This window comes from Cavia porcellus, unplaced genomic scaffold, assembly GCF_034190915.1.
Source record: "Cavia porcellus strain 051 isolate PalLab524CR breed Dunkin Hartley unplaced genomic scaffold, mCavPor4.1 scaffold_28, whole genome shotgun sequence".
In the NCBI taxonomy this organism is placed as follows: Eukaryota; Metazoa; Chordata; class Mammalia; order Rodentia; family Caviidae; genus Cavia; species Cavia porcellus.
In genome coordinates, this window is record NW_026947511.1 from 27,897,596 (window position 1) to 27,916,844 (window position 19,249).

At 48.7% G+C, this 19,249-nt stretch overlaps 1 protein-coding gene across 1 annotated transcript in view; it reads left to right on the plus strand.

The window, feature by feature from the left end:
- Positions 1-9,839: 9,839 nt before the first annotated feature.
- Positions 9,840-19,249, plus strand: part of Tspan15 (tetraspanin 15) — a 45,520-nt gene continuing 36,110 nt past the window's right edge. Inside the window, exon 1 of the mRNA XM_003473696.5 lies at positions 9,840-10,040. Within this exon, the coding sequence (XP_003473744.1) occupies positions 9,945-10,040 (96 nt within the window). The 5' untranslated portion in view covers positions 9,840-9,944. The remainder of the gene's footprint in view (positions 10,041-19,249) is intronic.

A 19,249-nucleotide genomic window follows, 5' to 3' on the forward strand; every position in this document is an offset into this window, starting at 1 on the left:
GTAACACAAAGTCTCTCCCCAGATGGGGTACCATGCTCTTAGATTCCCCAGCATCCAGAATTGTGAGCTAATAAACATCAGTTCTTTATAAATTAGCTGGTATCAGGCATTTTGTTAGAGCAACAGAAAACAGATGAAGCAAGATTTCTGACTACTCTCAGAGCCCAACCAGCTCCTCTAAACCTCGCCTTGCCTACAGCACCCAGTCTGTCCCAAAGCAGCTGTTCTGCCCACCAGGGGAGTTTTCTGGGCACCCAGCCGCTCCCAGTGTGAGTCACACAGCATGGCCCAACAGCCATGCAGTCAGGCAGGGCTGCCAGGCTGCTTTCCCAGAATTCCTGGTGAAACTTCTATAAGGCCAACCTCACTGACAGCTGATGGTGAGAGCCGCCTCTGCCAAAGACCAGTTAGAGTCTCCTCAGCTAGACAGTCCCTCTCCTGGGGCATGAGGGAGGCAAACTATACTTTCTTAGCCTGTCAGCCTTTTAAAGCCCCTGTTACTTAGCTAGAAAACATGTAAAGGACAGAAATAGGAAATTTGCAGAAGTTCAAATGGCTAATCAACAAGTTAGCATAATGCAGTCTTACAAACTATCAGGGAAATGAAAATGAAAACCTAGATAGTTTTCTTTAAAAAGTTTTAAATCTGGTGCCGTGATGCATGCATGTAATTCCAGCATGTAGGGGCTGAAGGAGGAAGATCACCATGAGTCAAGGTCAGCTGGAATTACAGAGTGAGACCCTGTCTCAAAAACAAAACAGAAACAAAAATGTAAAAACTTTTTATTGTAAAATATAGTCCACAGATAGAAAAGGTCCCAACAACTGGGTGCAGTGGTACATGCCTATAATCTCAGCTACACAGAGGAGGCTGAGGCAGGAGAATTCTGAGTTTGAGGCCAGCCTGAGTGACAGAGACTATCTCAAAATAAAATTTTAAAAAGAGTTTGGAGTGTGGCTTGGTGGCCTGGTGGAGTGTTTGCTTAGTGTGAAGAAGTCTCAGGGCCCAGTACTACAAAAGACAGACAGACAGATGGACAGAGAGAGAGAGAGAGAGAGAGAGAGAGAGAGAGAGAGAGAGAGAGAAGACATAGGCACACAATGTGAGCAAGAGGCCACTCCTCTTTTATTTTATTTATTTTTTTGGCTATTTGAGACAGGGTCTCTCCATGTAGTTCAGGCTGGCATTGAACTCACCATGAGCTCAGGCTACCCTCAAAACAATCCTTCTGCTTCAGCCTCCTGAGTGCTGAGATTACAAAGTGTGTATCATATCCTTGGAACTACTCTGTCCTTTCATGTGGGTGTTAGACACAGTGATGTCTGTAGACCGCCCAGTTCCGAGACTCGAGGTGGTCTTGGTTTCCTACTGGCTTCCTCAGAGACCTGGGAGATCGTCTAACCTCTTCTTTCCCACTTGTTACTGGCTTTTGCTTCCTTCTAGCCTGCCGCACAGTGCTGAGCTGGGGGGTGGCCAGCCAGAGGACAGGTGTCAAGCACGGTGATGTACCTGGGCCAGCAGGGAGGCAGGTTCAGGTGGTCTCTGGCTCTGCCCCACTTCAAGTGCAGGTTCCTGGTGCTGGTGCCAGGGAAGCTGTTGGCAGATATGACTCACTACTATTACTCATTACTATTACCAGTGCCCGCTTTTCCCAGGCACTGTGTTTGATTTTGAATGTCTCATTTAGTCTCTTCCTTTCTTTTTTTGTTTGTTTCTTTCTTTTCCTTCCTTCCTTCCTTCCTTCCTTCCTTCCTTCCTTCCTTCCTTCCTTCCTTCCTTCCTTCTTTCCTTCTTTCTTTCGACATGGTCTCACTAAGTTGCCCAGATGAGGACATCTGCATGTCACTTTCAATGGCTGCAGGGCTCAGCGACCGGATTCGTTCACCATTCAGAAATAGCACCCAAGGTGATCATTAGGTTTTAGGCAGGGGTTCCCCTCACCCACAACCCCACAGCTGCGCCTGGGACCATCCACTGTCCCACTGTCAGCAGCAGCCGTGTCGCAGGTGACAGCAGAAGGAGGACCTGGGCAATCTTGGAGGAAGGGAAGCATTTGTGCCACTGGCCAGAATCATGCCCCAAGCAGCAGGGCACAGGGACAGGTGCAGTGGGCCTCTAGCACAGGAAGCCCCCTGGGGCTTTGAAGCCTGTGGTGGGGGCAGCAAGGAGAGGTGCTCTGCAGCTAGGGGCAGGAAGGAGACCCTGGGTACAGGGAGAAAGTTGGGGCAGGCAGCCTTCCGTGGGTGGAGCTTCTAGGGCAGTTAGGGGTCAGGGCAGGAGGAACAGACTGCTTAGCTGTGGTTCTCAGAGGGTTTCCAAGGCTGCAGAGTGATCTGTGATCCAGCTCTCTGGGCAATGAATTTTTGTATTTCTTTGGATTTCTTATTCTGAATCCCAGAGTCACCTATATGTGGCCCTCACTACACTATGCAAAGAGGACCACTGAGAAAGTGTAGTCTTAGATGGCTCTGGACAGGAGAGAAAGCTGTGCACTTTGTGCTAGGTCAAGCACAAAAATGTAAATAACCACTGTTGCCTTTAATTTTGCTCTTAAGTGCAGAACACATAACTTTGGGGTGATCACTTTCAACTCCAAAAACATCAGGAACCAGTCTCATGAGGCAACATTTCCCAAACTGCAGTTCAAGGGACAATAGTTCCTTGAGATGTTAATCGCTGGTACTGTAAATAATAAGGTTGTGTCCTTGAACATAGTTCAGTGTTGTGAAGCCCTCCTTCTGCTTAGAGAGAACTTAATATCTGCTCTCACTTTAAAGACTATGAAAGAGAAGTTTCCAGACGCACTGATGGATCCTCATTTACAAAACAATTAAAATTTCATGGAACTACTATTTTGTGGTATTTTACAATAACTCTGTGTTCCTGGGTGTGGTGGTGCATGCCTGTAGTTTCAGCACTTGGGAGGTTGAGGCAAGAGGATCATGAATTTAAGGCCATCCTGGGCCACAGAGTGAGACCCTGTTGGAAAAAAAAGAAAGAAAGAAAAAGAAAAACAACAGTACCAAATCTCCTCCACTCCAAAAACTCTAGGTAAAATTTCCATTAGTCAACATCAAAGTCTCAATATTTGAGCTAAGTATATTATTCCAATTTTCTTTTTAAGCCATAGTAAAACTGTTTCATTTGAATGTAGCTGGGGCTATAGGCATATCAGAGTAAAAGCGCATTGCTTTTAGGGCCATGAAGAAAACTCAGTTTCAGTTCTCTCATTTGCAAGATGAGTTTAATAACAACAAATTTTATGGACTGTAAGAATTAAAAAGTCACTATGTGAAAGCAAGCCCAGTGCCTGGTGTTAAGTAAATAACAGAGATAATACAGGTCCTTGAGAGAAATGAGAAGAGAAGAAATGACCTAAAATCTGAGCCAGGGAAGGCACTTTCAGGAGGTTAAGACAGCTTGGGGTATAATTAAAGTCCCTGCTTCTGAATAAGTACATAGGCTCAGTTTTTGCAGGAAAGGGCATGTTGGCGGTGGAGGTAGGGAAGAATTAAAGGAAGAGGAAAGAAGTAGGTATTTGATTTTTTTAAGGATCTAAGATTTTGCTGTAAAACCTATCACCCCAGTCGCCTATTAACTCAAGAGCCTCTGAGTTGGCTCAGCAGGACTCACCATAGGATACAGTGTCTCTTGGGCTAATGGCCTCACATGCGTCTGGTAGCTGCCTCTTGGTGTGGATCCCTGGCCCCTCTGTATGTGGCCTGTCCTGCACACTGGCTCCATGAATTGTTGTGGCAGCAGCATTGCAAGGCCCCCAGCAGAAGCCCAGGCATCTTGGTTCCAAGGCCTAGAACGCAAACAATCTCACTTTCTATGGATGAAAGCAAGTCAGAAGGCTGGCACAGGCTAAAACTATTGGGAAGGTAGTAAGCTTTCTACCTTGTTGGTGGGAGTTCCAACTAGTATAACCACTGTATAAATCAGAAAGGAGATTCGTCACAAAACCAAAATTAGAAATCTTGTTTGAATAGTTATTCCCCTTCTAGGTATCTTCCAGAAAGAGTTAAAGACATCATATTACAGTAGTACATTAATAACCAAATTTGTAGCAGCACAATTCAAAATAGCTAAATCTTCAAAGTGACCTGTATGTCCATCAACACGTGAATGAAGAAAATGAGATATTCATATAGAGTAGAGTACCACTATGCTATAAAGAAGGATACACTTGACTTATTTGTAGGAGAATGAATGCACCTTGCAACCATATTGTTAAGTGGAATAAATCAGGCACATGAGCTTAAATAGCATATGGTTTCTGGCTTAATTAATTCTCTCATTGCTGAAACAAAATACCTGACACCCCTAAGTTAAAAGAGGAAAGGTTTATTTTGGCTCATTGTTTGTATAGGTTTCAGGCCATAGTTGGCTGGCTCCAAGGCAGGGTGCTGTGGCAGAGGGGAATCACAGAGGAGAAACAGTCCATGGCAGGGCAGGCAGGAAGCAGCAGTCACAAGTAAGCCTCTCTTCCACTTTTATCCCAGCCACTCATACCCGGGGTGGGCTTTCCCATTAGTCACACCCAGCACTACGCCGACTCAATCAGTGGACTAATTTAGTACCGTACACCTTAATCCCAGTATCACACATGCTGACCCTAGCCAGCTCTCTTATATGAGAAACCCAAACCGTAAATAAACTAAAGAGCAAAATAAAAGACAGTAACAGAAAACAGGGAAACAGATCTTTTGTAGATGAAAAGGGAGTCAAGAGATGGAGGGAGGGAGAAGAGGGGAGGTGAAGGAAACAGAAGAAGAAATAAGATGTGTCTTGTACAAAACATGAGCAAAGCGAAACAAGGAAAACCAAAACCAAACAAGCTGGCATAGATTCAAGAGTATGGAAACAGATTCTACTGCTTGGCAGAAGCCCTGCCAAGAAGACAATTCATGACCTTTGGAATCTCCGTCATAATTGTTACTAACTCTTATGTCATTGGTAGGTTGGGAAGAATTCCCTGTATGAACCCCATAGCTTCACACCTGCTTGTGAGTCTATAAAAATGCATTTTCTTCTTATCCAGAGTATTTGGGACCAAAAGTGATTTGGATTTTAGAATATTTTCATACACATGATGACATATGTTAGGGATCTAAATACAAGACTTATTTATAATTCACATATACCTGGTATGCACTGGCTGCAGGTAACTTTATGCAATAATTGTAGTGTACTGTGTTTTAACCATTACATGTCACATGAAGCCAAGTGTGGAATTTTCTACTTGTGATGTCAGGCTTGAGACAGAATTTTTGATTTTTGATTTTTGAATTAGAGTTACTCAAAGTGGGCTTCTCTGGGCCACCATTTCTCAGCTTTCCTTTCCTCATCCTATTCTCCTTTCCTTCTCTGTCTCTCTCTGATACAAAGTCTTGTTATGTAGTTCAGGTTGACCTTGAACACACTTCTCCAGGCCAGCCTCGGGCTCCTGGTGACCTTTTTGCTTCAGCCTCCCATGTTTTGGAATTACAGGCGTGTGTCACCACATCTGGCCTATCCTCAACTTATTCTAGTAAGTCTGAATCCTCCAGTGCTCCACTAAAATAGTTCTTATGAAGTCATCAAAAACCCACATCCTGCAAACCCAGGGACTGATTCTCTCTCCTCCTGTACCCGATCTCTCTGGACATGGTAGAAGCCTTTGAGTGCGAAGGGGAGTTCTCAGGACACCAAATCCTCTTCCACTTCTCTTCCAGCTTCTCCAGGCATGCAGGAGACCTCACTAACTGAGTCTTTTCCATCTTCTCTACTGGCCCCTCTTCCTTCAGATGGGATAAGGGAGTCACAGACACTGTCTGTGGCTCTTGGCTTGCTCTACTCTCTAATGAGATGATCTCCCGGAGGCCCAAGGTTCACATGGATCTGAGGACTCTCCAATCTACACCATCCAACCAAAGCGCACCTCTGAGGTTCCTACACAGCTCCACCTAGGTTTAAAAAAAATCTCAAAAACTAAAATAGGGTTGGGGAAGTAGCTCAGTCCTGCCTGGTTTCAAGTCTCAACATCACAAAAATAAATGAATAGGTAAATACCCCAAGAAAGACATTTTTGATCCATCCTTTCTCCTCCAGTCTTATCTCCTTACCTTTGTATTTGACAGAAATACCTATTTGCTCAAGGCAAAAAAAAGCTTGTGATCTCTGCAGATTTCTTTTCTTTTCTTTTTTTTTTTTTTGCCACATCCAGTCTGTTTAGAAGTCAAGCTCCACTTCTACTCTGTACCCTGACCCAGCCACCTCCCATTCCCAGGGCTTTACTGTCGTCCAAGCCCAAGCCTCCTTGCACTGGGACTGGTGCCCCAGCCTCCTAGCCAGACTTCTTCCTCCCCTTCAGCCTCTCAGCCCTCCTATTCCAAGGCACAAATCAGATTCACTTCCCTGCTTAGGTCCTGAAACTGAAAATAAGCCGAACTTCTTTATTGAAGCTACAATGCTTTCCCCTCTGTCGGCTGCCTGCCTCCTTCTGTGATGCCCTTGGCCCCTTGGGTAGCCACAGGGACCCCTCCCAGGCTTTCCTGTCATGTGGCCTTTGCACTTGCTGTTTCTTCCTCCTAACAGCTCTTCTCTCAATCCTTAGCATGCTCCAGGATCTGCAGTCACCATGTCATATGTGTGTATCTTGTGCTGCATGTCCCTTAACCTTGATGCCCTAATAGAATAGGAACTCTTGTCTACCTTGTTTGAAGCTGTACCCTCGAGCCTGAGCAGCACTTGACTGAGAGTAGAAGCACAATGTATTTTTCCAACTGACTTACTGGCTGTGAAGATTATAGCTACACTGCTCAGAGATGGAATAGAATCATTTCAACCCCATTGTTTCATAGGTGGGGAAACAGAGGCACAGAGAGACTTATGTGCTAGATTGCATGAATGCAAATGTACCCAAGCAAGCTGTCATTCATGATCTCTAGATTATTTCCCATCAGTCATGTTAGCCATTAAAGGCAAGGGTTATTTCCCCCTAGATGTCTCTGCCAAATTATCATGAGAACAGATCTCAGAACACAGTCTGCTGCCCATAAAAATGTCTAGAAAACAAACTTTTATTAGCATGCAGTCACAAAACTGGTTTGTATACTTTTCTCTGCAAAATCACTGAAGGCCTAGTTCTCTGATCTGTTAAGAGCTCTACCATCCTGCAGGAAACGTCTGCTCAAGGAAAGGTCTGCTCACATCTGAAGGGCAGAAGCCTTTGTGGATTTAGCCTGTGCACCATCTCCAAGTGGAAACAACCTGCTTCCCAAGTCTTCTACTCTGACTGAACAAGGAATGGGTGGTGTCTATACTGTATTTTAGATAGTCTATTGTACCTTGGACACTATTAATTTTACCAAAGAAGAGCCCATTTCTAATACCTGTTATGTTAATTAATAACAGAGGGCTTCACCAACGCACTAATTATACTAATCAGTAAAGCACAGGGGTGGATTGAGACGCAGATAAGCTTGGGATACTGAACTCTCAGGTTCATGGAATGCGTGTTGGTAACTTAAAATTAGGTGATGAACTATCCACACTGTGGAAGTCATTAATGTCTTTTCCCCACTCCTAGCCAGTTTTACAATTTTCAGGATACCAGTGGAGAGCTGAGTCAGTGACCTCTCTAGGGCGTGGCTTTCTTATAAAATGTTGCCAGACTACCTTACTCTCCTGACTGCCTGTACACACTGATGCTTAATCCTGGCTGCAGTTTAGAAATTACTCGGGAACATGGAGTTAATACTGACTCTCAGGTCTCTATTGGTGAGATTCCAACTGGACTGGGACTGCACTTGAATATCTGATACATTTTGTTGTTTGCTTTTCAAGACAGGGTTTCACTGTATTCCAGGCTAGCCTTGAACTCACTAGGTAGCCTGGGCTGTCGTTGAACTCATGGCAGTGCTTCTACCTCAACCTCTTGAGTGCTGGGATTTTTTTTTGAGGGTGCTGAGGATTGAAGCCCCAGGAGCTTCACACTGAGCTACATCTCCAGTTCTTTTAAATTTTTTATTTCGAGACACAGTCTCGCTCGGTTGCTCAGGCTGGGCTTGTGAGGCCTTTGCCTTAGCCTTCTGAGATGACAGGCATGTGTCACCACACTCAGCTCAAAATACATTTAAAATTTACCAGGTGATTCTAATCTGCCATATGTCACACTATATCATTATTGTAACAATCCCACAAAAAGATAATGGATAGCATATCAAAGCTCTTGGACAAAGAAGGGAAAAGTGCAAAACAGAACCATTTCTTCTGAGGTCTCTGTGTTTGCAAACATGGCTCAAGTGCCTGCTATTTGGGGTTGCAGATGTGGGTAGAGAGATACAATGAAGGAGCTCCATCTCCCTCATCAGGGGCATCTTACCCTGAGCCCTCTGGGCATCCTACAAGAGAATCATTAAGTGTCCTTTTGGAAGCTGTGCATCATGGGGAAGGGGTATGGCAAGGCCAGAGAAAAGGCGACAGGAAGGAAAACCCGGGTGGAGGACACAAGGGTAGCTGGAGCTGGGGCCTAGTTCTGACTGGGGAAGCAGGGTAGTAGAGGACTACAGGCTTCTAGGGAGGGGTCAGAAATCAGCACCTCAGAGGCAAGGGAGGCTCAGTCTTCCTCCCCAAAGGACAGAAATGACAACTTTCAACGTGATGCTAAAATGTCTTCTTAGGTCACCCTCATTCACCTGAAAATAACTTGCATCAGCCCCTGGGTGCCCTTGGCAGGACATGCTCCTCCTGTGCCAGGAAGTTTTCTTTTTGCCCTAACTGGCAGGACATGTCCCATCCCACTCTCACACCTCTAATGTAATGTCTTCCTCCGCTAGCATAGCCGATCGGTCTCTGTCTCTCTGAGCTTATGCAGGAGAACTGGGAGCCCAAAGCAGGGGACTGGAGAAGCTGTCATTCCTGGAGTCACCACCAGGGACCCCACCCAGCACTGTTCCAACCGTGACCTCTGGGTCATGCATATAATTACTGTGTGGCACAAACGGATGGATTGCCTGCCTCCCAAGGCCAGCTAGGCCTGAGGGACCGGAAAACAGCAGTGAGTGAAGCTGGGACCAGCTAGTGCGGAAGGCAGACTCACAGCCACCTCTGATGCCAGGCACAAGAGAGGCCAGGCCGGAAGAGACAAGGTCACAGCCAGCTATTGGAAAGCAGGGAGCTCCCCCTGAGCCTGAGGATGGGGTGGGGGTGGGGGGGGATTTTTCAGGCGGAAGAAGCCCTAGGGGCAGGGCTGAACTAGGCCTCCAAGAAGGGGACTTCCAGGATCAGTAGTGGGAAAGCCGGTGCGGATTTGTCCCAGGAGCGACTGAGGCTTCCTAGCGACCACTAGGCTCTGTCCTGGACTTCCTGGAGGCAAGACCCCACCCCTCCTCAGGCTGGCGATCCCAGTTTATTACACTCCCGTCTTCACACTCATTTGCACCTTTAAATCTGGGCGGTTAATTCCTGCCCCTTTCCCATAGTCTTTTGATAACAATGGAAGGCCTGCTCCTTTTTCTTCCCCCTTATCCCGCCCTGGTACTGAGGGTGGAGCCAGGGTCTTCTGTCAGCCCCGCACCACCAAGTACAGCTCTAGCCCCCCAAGCCTGCCCTCCTGCTATCCAGATCAGGCACGCGCTCTCTTGCAGCACACCTCTGCTCAGCGCCCTCCCAAGCCTCCCTCCGCGCCGCCGGGAGCTCAAGCAGTTTCAGGGTTACGGCGGGAGCAGCCTCCTAAACCTCGCCCCTCCGCTCGGTCTCCTCTCGGGTCCGGAGCGACAGCCCCGCCCCGCCAGGCCCCGCCCCCTCCCGAGCCTGTGCCGCCGCCTCGCTGCGATTGGCCGCCGGGGCTGCGGGCTCCCGGGCGGGGCCGTGATTGCCGCTCGCTGGCTTCAGTTGGGGCGCCCGCACGGGCGACGGGGCGCACCGCCGGCGACCACAGGTGGGGCCTCGAGCCAAGATGCCCCGCGGGGACTCGGAGCAGGTGCGCTACTGCGCGCGCTTCTCCTACCTCTGGCTCAAGTTCTCGCTCGTCATCTATTCCACAGTGTTCTGGGTGAGTGACCCCGCAAGGCCTGAGAACGGGGTGCGGGGTGGGATAGGGTCCCTCGATGGCCCCCACGCCGTGCCGGGGGCTAATTCAGACTTAGCCGCTCTCCAGAGGACGCGGGGCGCCCGCCCTGCTCTCCTAGGGAAATTCTGGCGGTCCCCGCTCAGCACGAATTTCATCTGTCTCATGGGGACGGTTGAGAGTCTGGTGCCCACCGAGTGCCACGTAGCTCACCTGTGTGGAACTGGCGTAGGGTACAGTACTTTGCGCGCGGGCAGGGCAGGCCGTGGTTACGGTGTCAGCCGCGCCCCCCGGCCTACAGGTTGTTGCTGAGTTTGCTTCCCTGCCAGCCAGCCGCGAAGTGGCCTGACTTTGTGATGGGGACCAGCCTGATCCCCGCCACTACTTTGCTCATGTCTCTGGGCAAGATGCTGCCCCCTACGTCTTGGTTTCCTGTGTGGTGGAAGAAGGATGCCTGTGCTTTCTTCGTAGGTGGAGGATTCCTCTAGACCGTGTCTCTGGCCACTCCTAGGTGTCCAGTTGCGACTTCCGCTGTTACTGGGCTCTCCTCTCCTCACCTTGCTGAGGAGCAGGATGCTAGTAGTTGGATTTGAATAGTCTAGGTTTCCAATTCTGAGGCTGCCACTTTCTCACTGAGCGATTTTGGGGAAATCCTTTCCTGTCTCTGGGCTACAGTTTTCTTAATTGCAAGTGGAGACAGTAATTATCTTCACATTTCAGGGTGCAAGTGGCAATTAAATGATTAGGTCGCATACAGTGCTTAGCACAGGGACCAGCGAAACCTCAAGAAATCTGAGCCAGTGTTGTGGGTGGGGAACCTGGACCCATGTGATGTAGGCTGTCCCTGAATTTCGGTAATGACATTTTAGATCCTCTGGCCTTCGCAGAGGAATGAGGACATCTTTCGGTAGGCCAGCCCCACCCCTGTTCCTCAGGAACACTCTCTGCACCTGGTATGACACAAGAGTGGACTTCTAGAGGCTCTAGCTAGGGTGTCACTGATACCCTGTGTCCCCTGGAACACACACACTTTGTCCTAGTTTCCTCCTGAGCCCCTCAGTGGATCTCTTCTGGTGTCTGGAGCAGTTGGGTTTCCCAAGGGACTGCCCTCCACTGAATCCCTTTGTGGACATGACCCTTGCTGTTGGTCAGGAAATCCTGATTTTGGTCCTGCTCCCTTACTGATCCACTGGGTTATCTTAGCCAAATCACATCTCTGTTTTGGGCCTCAGAACTGTTAGGTGACTTTTCTACTAGAAGAGTTTAGTGAGCTTCCAGTCCAATTCTCTGCCTCAAGGTAACTTTGAATATAAATAAGCAGTACATTTGGGGGCTGGAGGATGGCGGGGACCAATGGTGGAGGTTGCAGGAAGGCCAAAGGTTATACAATATGTGAGACTGGGGATGGGTGCTGGGAACTCAGGGCTTCTCATGCAAAGTTGCATCAGAACCAATCAGAGAGGTTTTAAAAACACTACAGATTCCTGTGCTCTAGCATAAGTATTTTTTCAAATTTACTTAAGCTTCCTAGGTATCTAATGTGCAGAGAGGATTGAAAACTGCTGCACTAGAAGGTCTCATTGACCCCGTGAGTCCCAGAGAGTCCTTGCCTGCCCTGTCTGGCTGGTGAGGTCTCCTTTCAGGGGTCAGGGTTGAAAGCAAAGGTCAAGGCTGCTGGGTAGGAAGGCAGGGGTTCTGTTTCCTGCTTCCCTCTTGCGCTTGGTGTGTAATGCTGGCTGGTCTCTTCACTTCCCCACACCTTCATTTCCTCATCTGTAAGAAAGTGATACCCTGCCCTGCACCTCGCCAGAGTGTTCCTTAGGATTAATAACATGGCAAGAGAGTGAATGAGAAGAGTTTTATGTACAGGTTAAATATATGCAGTTAGATAAAACCAAACTCCAATTTCCAAAGCCTTGTGCTGTCATTGCCTTTTGCAGCCCCCAGAGAAGCCCAACTCTTGACCCTTGCTTTGCTTCTTTTGGGGCAGAGCTGATTCAGTCAGCTGAAGTTGCCTCACTCCTATCCTTGGGAGAATTTCTGCTTGAATATCTCCTCATCCATGCCAGGAACTCAGCCAACCTGGCAGGGAAGCTCCAGGTGCCATGGTTTGTTTGGCTGCAGGGCAGAGGCTCAGTGTGAGTTAGATAATTTGTTCTGGACCGGGTTTACTGTTGTTAATTGGAAACCGTTTACAGGTAAGCACTTTCCCTGGGTGTTATACAGTATACGGGCAAAAGGTGGGCAGGGTACCTGTTACTTGCTTTATAAGCCCATTTCATTTCTGCCTTTAGGTTTGGAGGGGCTGTAAGATTTATCATAGCCAGGTACCTGTGTGGATTTTCCTGCAAAAGTATTACTGATAGAAAATGCATGCACATAGCATGCACTACAGAAGTGGAAAAGGTTCAGAGATGCCCCCCACTTGCCATGCCCAGAGGGTCTTCTATTACAATTTTTTTGTGATATTTTCTTGAGATAACTTAGGCCAGGGATGCCTTGGGCACAAACGTGTAGATATAGTATATATTCTTTTTTTTTCACTTAACATAGCACACTGTACACACATATATCCAGCCCCCTTTTCCTTTAAATCCTTGCAAAATCCTCCAGGGCCTGCCTCATCTGGTTTGATGACTGCGTAGACTTCATTCTAGACTATACCAAAATTTATTTAATCTAGCTCCAGCTGGGTCATTCTTAGGTTGTTTCTGATCTTTTGCTACTGTAGGTGATACAGTAGGTTTTTCTCATTTTATGTATATGTGTATGTCTGTAGGTAAGTTGTACTGGTGGAATTGTTGGGTTAAAGACTGTATGAATATATAACTTAATACAGGAATTCGCCTAACATAATGGCTCTGTGAGTTTTTAAAAGCCCCCAGGTCATCCAGCAAAATGGACAGTGGAAGCTGAAAGTCTTCTTGTGCACTTTTCAGTTCCTGCTCCTTCCCAGTGGGGACAATGTCACCAGAACATCTGGTGGCATAGAATAATGTTGCTTCTTTTTGCATAGGCATTTTAAATTATATTTTGTGATGCTGGGGATTGAACCTAGGGCCTCATGTATGTCTAAGTGTCCCCAGTCCTAAAGTTTTTTTGATGTTAAATCACATATAGAGGTAATGCCCATTATAATATGTAATCTTTCTTTTTTCCTCTCTCTCTTTCTTGAAATAGGGTCTTACTCTGTAGCCCAGGGCCCTGGCTGGCCTTAAACTGACTATGTAGCGCAGACTTGCAGTGATCCTCTTGCCTCAGGCTCTTGAGTGCTGGGATTACAGGCATGCACCACCGTACTTGGCCTGTTTAACATATTTCTTAAACTGATTTAATTCTCAAATTTAGATTGATATTTAAAAGGGGGTTTTCTATCACTACTACTGATGGGAAGCCAGTACCTCTAATCATAATGAACAGATAACCACTGAAGTAATACAGTACAGGGAAGATGAGCCAGTTAGGATTCCTGGTGTGAGGGATACAGAGTTTATGACGCCAATGCCTGCCTTCTGCTTAGACACAAGTTGGTACCAAGACAGACCCCTTCATGCCATCAGAGGGTCAAAAAGGAGTTGAACAAGGGAAAGAGCAGTCTGTGAGTGAATGGGAATAAGATGAATAAGAGATTCAGGTCACTCAGCAGCCGGGCCTGGGTTCCCTGGTCTCCTCACTGCAGTACTCCTGGCTTTTTCCTGCACAGCCATGTGGAATGGTTCAGCATGGGTACTTAACCTTTTCTTCCTGCCCGTGGGCAAGGTATTCTCACACAGGCGTCCTCACACCACAGGACACACACCTCTAATTTTAGTACTGCCCAGCGTATCCTAGAGATCTATTTACATAGCTCCTTTTTCCTTTTGAACTCTGCACCGTGAGGTCAGGGTGTAGCTCTGGGCTTGGGGCTGGGCACACAGGTACTCAGGGAGGTCCTGTTGCACTAGGGCGATCCAGTCCAGCAGAAGCAGAGCTGGATGTATGAGCAGCCCTGGGTCAGGTTTGATAGACCTCCAGTTTACACAATGGGCTGGGCTGATCTCATAGCCAGAAGCTCTTTAGAAAGCATGAGTCTGCGCTGTGCCAAAGGGGAAGGATTTCCAGTGTAAAAAGGGGTGTGTGTGTGGGATACTGACTAATCAAGAAAAGGGCCTGCTTAGTGGAGGCGGGGGAGGTAATGAATGCCAGAGAAATATGAACTCTTTCTTTTCTTCTCCGAGAGGGACTTGGTTATTAGATCTTGGCTTTTGTGTCTTTGTATTTCCTTGTAGTTTACTGGTTAGAGCGTGGACTCTGTAACCAGGCTGCCCAGGCTCAAATCCCAGCTGTAGCACTGAGAGGCTGAATGACTTAGCATTGATTCCCATGTGCCGCCCTTGCCTTATCTTTGGAATGAGTATTAGGGGCGCCTGCGAGTTGCTCAGAAGGTTAAGTGGATTATCAAGGACTCAGCGAAGTGCCTGGCACTGCCAACCCTCAAGGCTCAAACACTGTGCTCCTTACGGTCAGCCATTTCTCTGCCTTCCTCTCCACACCAGGTGTTCAGGAGCCCCAGGTGGAGAATGAGCAGGGCCCCTGAAGATGCCCCGAGGAAGGCAGGCACTAGGAATCCAAGCGCTCTGGGAGGCTGAGGCAGGAGATTGCGTATTCCAGCCCAGGCTGGGCAACCTACTGGCTTAGTGAGATGTTGTCGCAAAATAAAAATATCAATAAAGAGGTGAGTATGTAGCTAGTGAAAAGGCCCTGGGTTCAGTGCCCAAAACTTGTGGTCTCCATATTGTACCAAGAAGCAAACATTCTGGGGGTGAGTGGCCAGTTAGTGATAGATGGAGATGGAGACTTAGGTGGCTGTGTGGTGGCATCCCAGCCATAGAGCTTTTCGTCCCAGGAGTAGGTTGAGAGTGGAAAGTGGTTTTTCTGACAGGAGCCAGGTCCCCAACCTTTCAGTGAAACTAGGTCACACCAGGCAGCAAAGAGAGTGGATTTGGTTTTTAGTTTTGAAAAAGAGCCTTATTGTTTTTGTGAAAATAATATGTGCAACAAGTTAGAAAAAGCATTCGAGCAATTTAGGAAAGCATAGTAGAGACAATAAAAGCATCTTTGATTCTACCACAGGAAGGAGCCACCACCACTGGTTGTCTGGATGTCTCTCTAAACATAGATGGAGAGATTTCATTTCTTACAATTCTTTTTATCATTCTTAGTCCACTGGGTTCTTACGAGGCAGGCGCTTTAAAGAGCAACGCTAGCCCAAAGGGCATTGGCCTTCATGTTGGAGAAGCCCAGACTCAGCCGTGGCTACAGGGCTGGGGGAAGTGACCCATAGCCTGGGGCTTCGGCACAGAGATGGACAGACGCCCTGCCTGGGGACCGCACAGTCCTCCATGCCCAATTTTACAAAAAGCTAACAATGTCTGAGAGAATCCCGCACCAGCACCCATCGTGTAGACTTCTGTGTCTGACCCTTCTCTTCCTGGAAGGGAGCAGATGGTCACCTTGACATGCAGGGTGGGCCCAGCTGCTTGTGGCCCTTGGTTCCTGGAGGAGCAAGTATCGCCACTGCTTGCCCTCCAGCCTCTTCCCAGTGACTCATGGGGTCACTGTGGGGTGAGACGCCCAGAAACCTGATAAGGAAGCCATGGGCTGTCCTGTGCCAGCTGGCTCCACCTGCTGGGAGAGCTGTCACCTGGGTGAGGCAGGACAGAGGGCTCTGGGACAGCTTTTCCAGGAGAGCTTTGAACGTGAAAGGGTTGCAGCAGACATCTAGAGGAGATAGGAGGGCCCAGTCCAGATCCACCATACTTTTTGAGAGGTGTGTGGGGGAGGCTCACTTGCTCATTCATCCAATCAACAAATAATTATTTGACACCTTTTGGGTGTCATGCTCTGTAAAATGTAAAGGAAACAACTGAATAAGACAGGCTTCCAGGCAAATCAGTCAATAAACACTTGCTGAGGAGGAAATGGGGAGTAAGTGGAGGGTTTGGAGTTCCTGTTTTAGATGGTGAGGTTAAGGAAGGGCTTAATTAGGGGTATCCCCTTCTGTGGTGTTTTGAGATAAGGTCTTGCTTTGTAGTTCAGGCTGTCCTTGAACTCCCTCTGTAGCCAGGCTGACCTTGAATTCATGGTGATTCTCCTGCCTCAACCCCGAGCTTATGTTTCATTTAAAGTTCACCATATGAAGGAGCTAGCCCTTAAAAAGACCTATAGAGGACATCTCAGGAGGAGGGGGCAGCAAGGGCAAAGGCCCTGAGGCAAGTACATAAGCAAAGAAGCCCAGGACGTGGGTATAGAATAGAGGGTGGCAGGGGCCTGGTTGTTTGAGGAGTTTGGGGTCTGATTGATGGAGAAAATTGTTTTATTTGTCAAGATTGATGGCAGAGCCATCAGAAGACCTAGATCTAGGCCAGCTCTTCTGTGTGACCCTGAGTAGGGGTTCACCTCTTAGAGCCTTCTGGAACCTTCAGGTGTGGATATCGAAGAGCTGGGAGGGGCTCTTGGCGGCTGAGAGTCAGGCATTCTTGGGGCACTTTGTGTGACCATGGGGGAGATGTGATGAGATTTCTTTCCGGACACGCAGGCCCAGGCGGGTGGTGCGGGAAGGATGTCCTTGAGGCGCCAGGAGCTAGTCCTGGCAACATGAAAGCAGGGCAGGAGGAGCACTTCTGTAGGTCCAGGAACAGGGCGCCTGAGCCAGGGTGCCAGACAGGTGACTGCCAGACAGGTGACTGCCGGAGCCCCACCTAAGGCCTTGTCTGTTGAAAGGGAGCAGCCACTGTGCCGCTGCAGAAGGTCAGCTGGGGCGGGGCCTCCTGCGCCTTCCATGAAGGTGTCACTCTCTGTGTGGCCTTGCTCTTTGGAGCCTTGAAACAGCCCTGTGGACTGGGCAGGACAGCTGCTATCTTGCCATGTTACAAACAATAGAGACTGAGGCCCTGAGAGGAAATGACTTCTTTTAGGCCCGCGAGTGCATGCGTGGTCCCTGAGAGAAGTCATCTTACCCCAAAGGGAGTGCCTGTTTTATTCATTAATTTTTCTCAAAACGACTTTTGTGCCAAGGGAGGCGTTTACATCTTGCCTTATGGGCAAGCAAATATTTGCCCGAGAGTGGAAGGAAACAGCTTTGGCTGAGTCCGGGCTTGTTGTTTTGTTTATCATTGTGCAGAGCCCTCCTGCTTGCTTCCTGCCCTGCCAGGGAGAGCAGGAACCACCATGCCCAGGGCAGCTGGCAGCCCCTCCCAGGATGGCCCCACAGCTTGCCCAGGCTGTCCTTTATCTCCTGACAGTGGTTCATCTGTGCCCAGTCTCTCCTGCTGTGCTGGGGGCAGTGTGGAGGCCCTGGGCATAGTTGTAGGCAGGTAGTAACATCTGTTAAAGCCTCTTATTGCTGTTTATTAAATTATTAATAATTATAATCCAGTAACTGTTATTGTTATTTCTTATTTTTTGAGACTAGGTCTCACTTTGTATTCAGGCTGGCCTTGAACTTACTCTGAAGTCCAGCCTGGCCTCAAACTTATGTCGATCCTCCTGCCTCAGCCTCCTGAGTGCTGGGATTACAGGCATGAACCACCACACCTGGCTATCGTTGTTATTTTGGCACCAGGAATCAAACTCAGGACCCTGTGCTTGCTAGGCAGGCACTTGTGCCAGTGCTGTCCAGGGTGGTGGGGAAGGGTGGTAAGCAGTGCAGCTGACAGTGGGCAGAAGCCAACCCCCAGCTTACCCTGTCATGGATTGGGACAGTCTTCTGGGCACTGAGGGGTGGGAGACAGATCCTGAGACATGGTCACTTCCTGAGGTCAGAAGACGGCCCTCTGAGGCCAGTGGAGGCTGGAGGCTGCCTCTGCTGGGTGGGTTTCACAAGCACTGAGGTCCACACCTGCCCTCAAGCAGCTGATAGAGTGGGCTGGGTGCATCGTCACCTTCCATTGTTTGGGTCAGCCAGGCGAGGTTCACGTGTAGCTGGCGAGGAAAGTGCAGCCTGTGGTGCCTCAAAGGGATCCTGGCCGGGACTGGACTGGCTGCTTTCCAAGCTGACTGCCGCAGCTGCATCCTGAGTGCAGACTGAGTGCTGTGCGGTGCGGAAGCTTTCCCAGCTGCTGCGAACTGGGCGGTATCTCTGGGCTGCGGAGAGCTTGTGTGCATGGTTGGAAGAGGTCCAGAAAGGGAGAGAATCTAGTCAGGGGTGAAGAAGTGGGGTGCAGGAGGAGTTGGGGACTTGGTCTGGACAAAGAAAGGCTGGGGAAGTGTGGAGACTCCTAACTGTCCACAGCTTGGGGGGTGCAGGGGACTCTGGGACCCTGGGCTTCTTTTCCAGGGGTTGTACCTCAGAGCAGGGACGGGAGTCTGTGGCTTCCAGAATTTTGCTTTCCTTTTGATTATCTTTAAAATACCCCCTTTTTGCTCTAAAGGCAGTATTTCTCTGCAGTTTGAAACTTGCAAATTTTTCAGTAGAGTCGGACTTGAGCTACAAACTCTGGGGGTGATCTGTGATCCCATTTCTCCTGCAGGTCTCACCCCCAAGAGAGGTGTGGCAGGGCGTGGTTCACTCCCACTTTCCAGACAGGGAGAGAATGAGTGCCAGGCATGTGGGATACATGCGTGATGGTGCTGGTTACTGGAAGGACGAGAAGTTGATTTCTGGCTGACTGCTAAGCTCTCTAGTCCCACCAAAAAAGTGAGCCCAGGTTCAGGAACCTGTGAACGTGACCTTATTGGAAAAAGTGTTTTGAGCTCGGTGTGGTGGTGCATCTCTGTAATCCCACCACTCCTGAGGCTGAAGCAGGAGGATCGCTGTGAATTCAAGGGCAGCATGGGCACCAACTTGTCCCCCAAAAACCAGAGAGAGAGAGAGAGAGAGAGAGAGAGAGAGAGAGAGAATAAAGCTGTTTTAAACCACCCAGACAATCCCAGGAACCTAAAATGAGCCTTTTCTGCTTCACCAGTTGCTTGGGAGGGGAAAATGGAGCAGGGCCTCAAACATTCTTTTGCCATCTTGGCCTACCATGATCATAGGAGCAGGGACTGCGGAGCAGAGAAGGGAAGGCCAGGGGATGGGGCGAGGCTGGCCGAGGTGAGCTCCGTAGCCCCACCCATGACCCGCAGCCCCGCCCTCACCAGTAGCCCCGCCCACACACTCCCCTGAAGCCAGGCTTTACAGTAGATTTTTAGCAGCTTGCACTCTGCCAGGAACA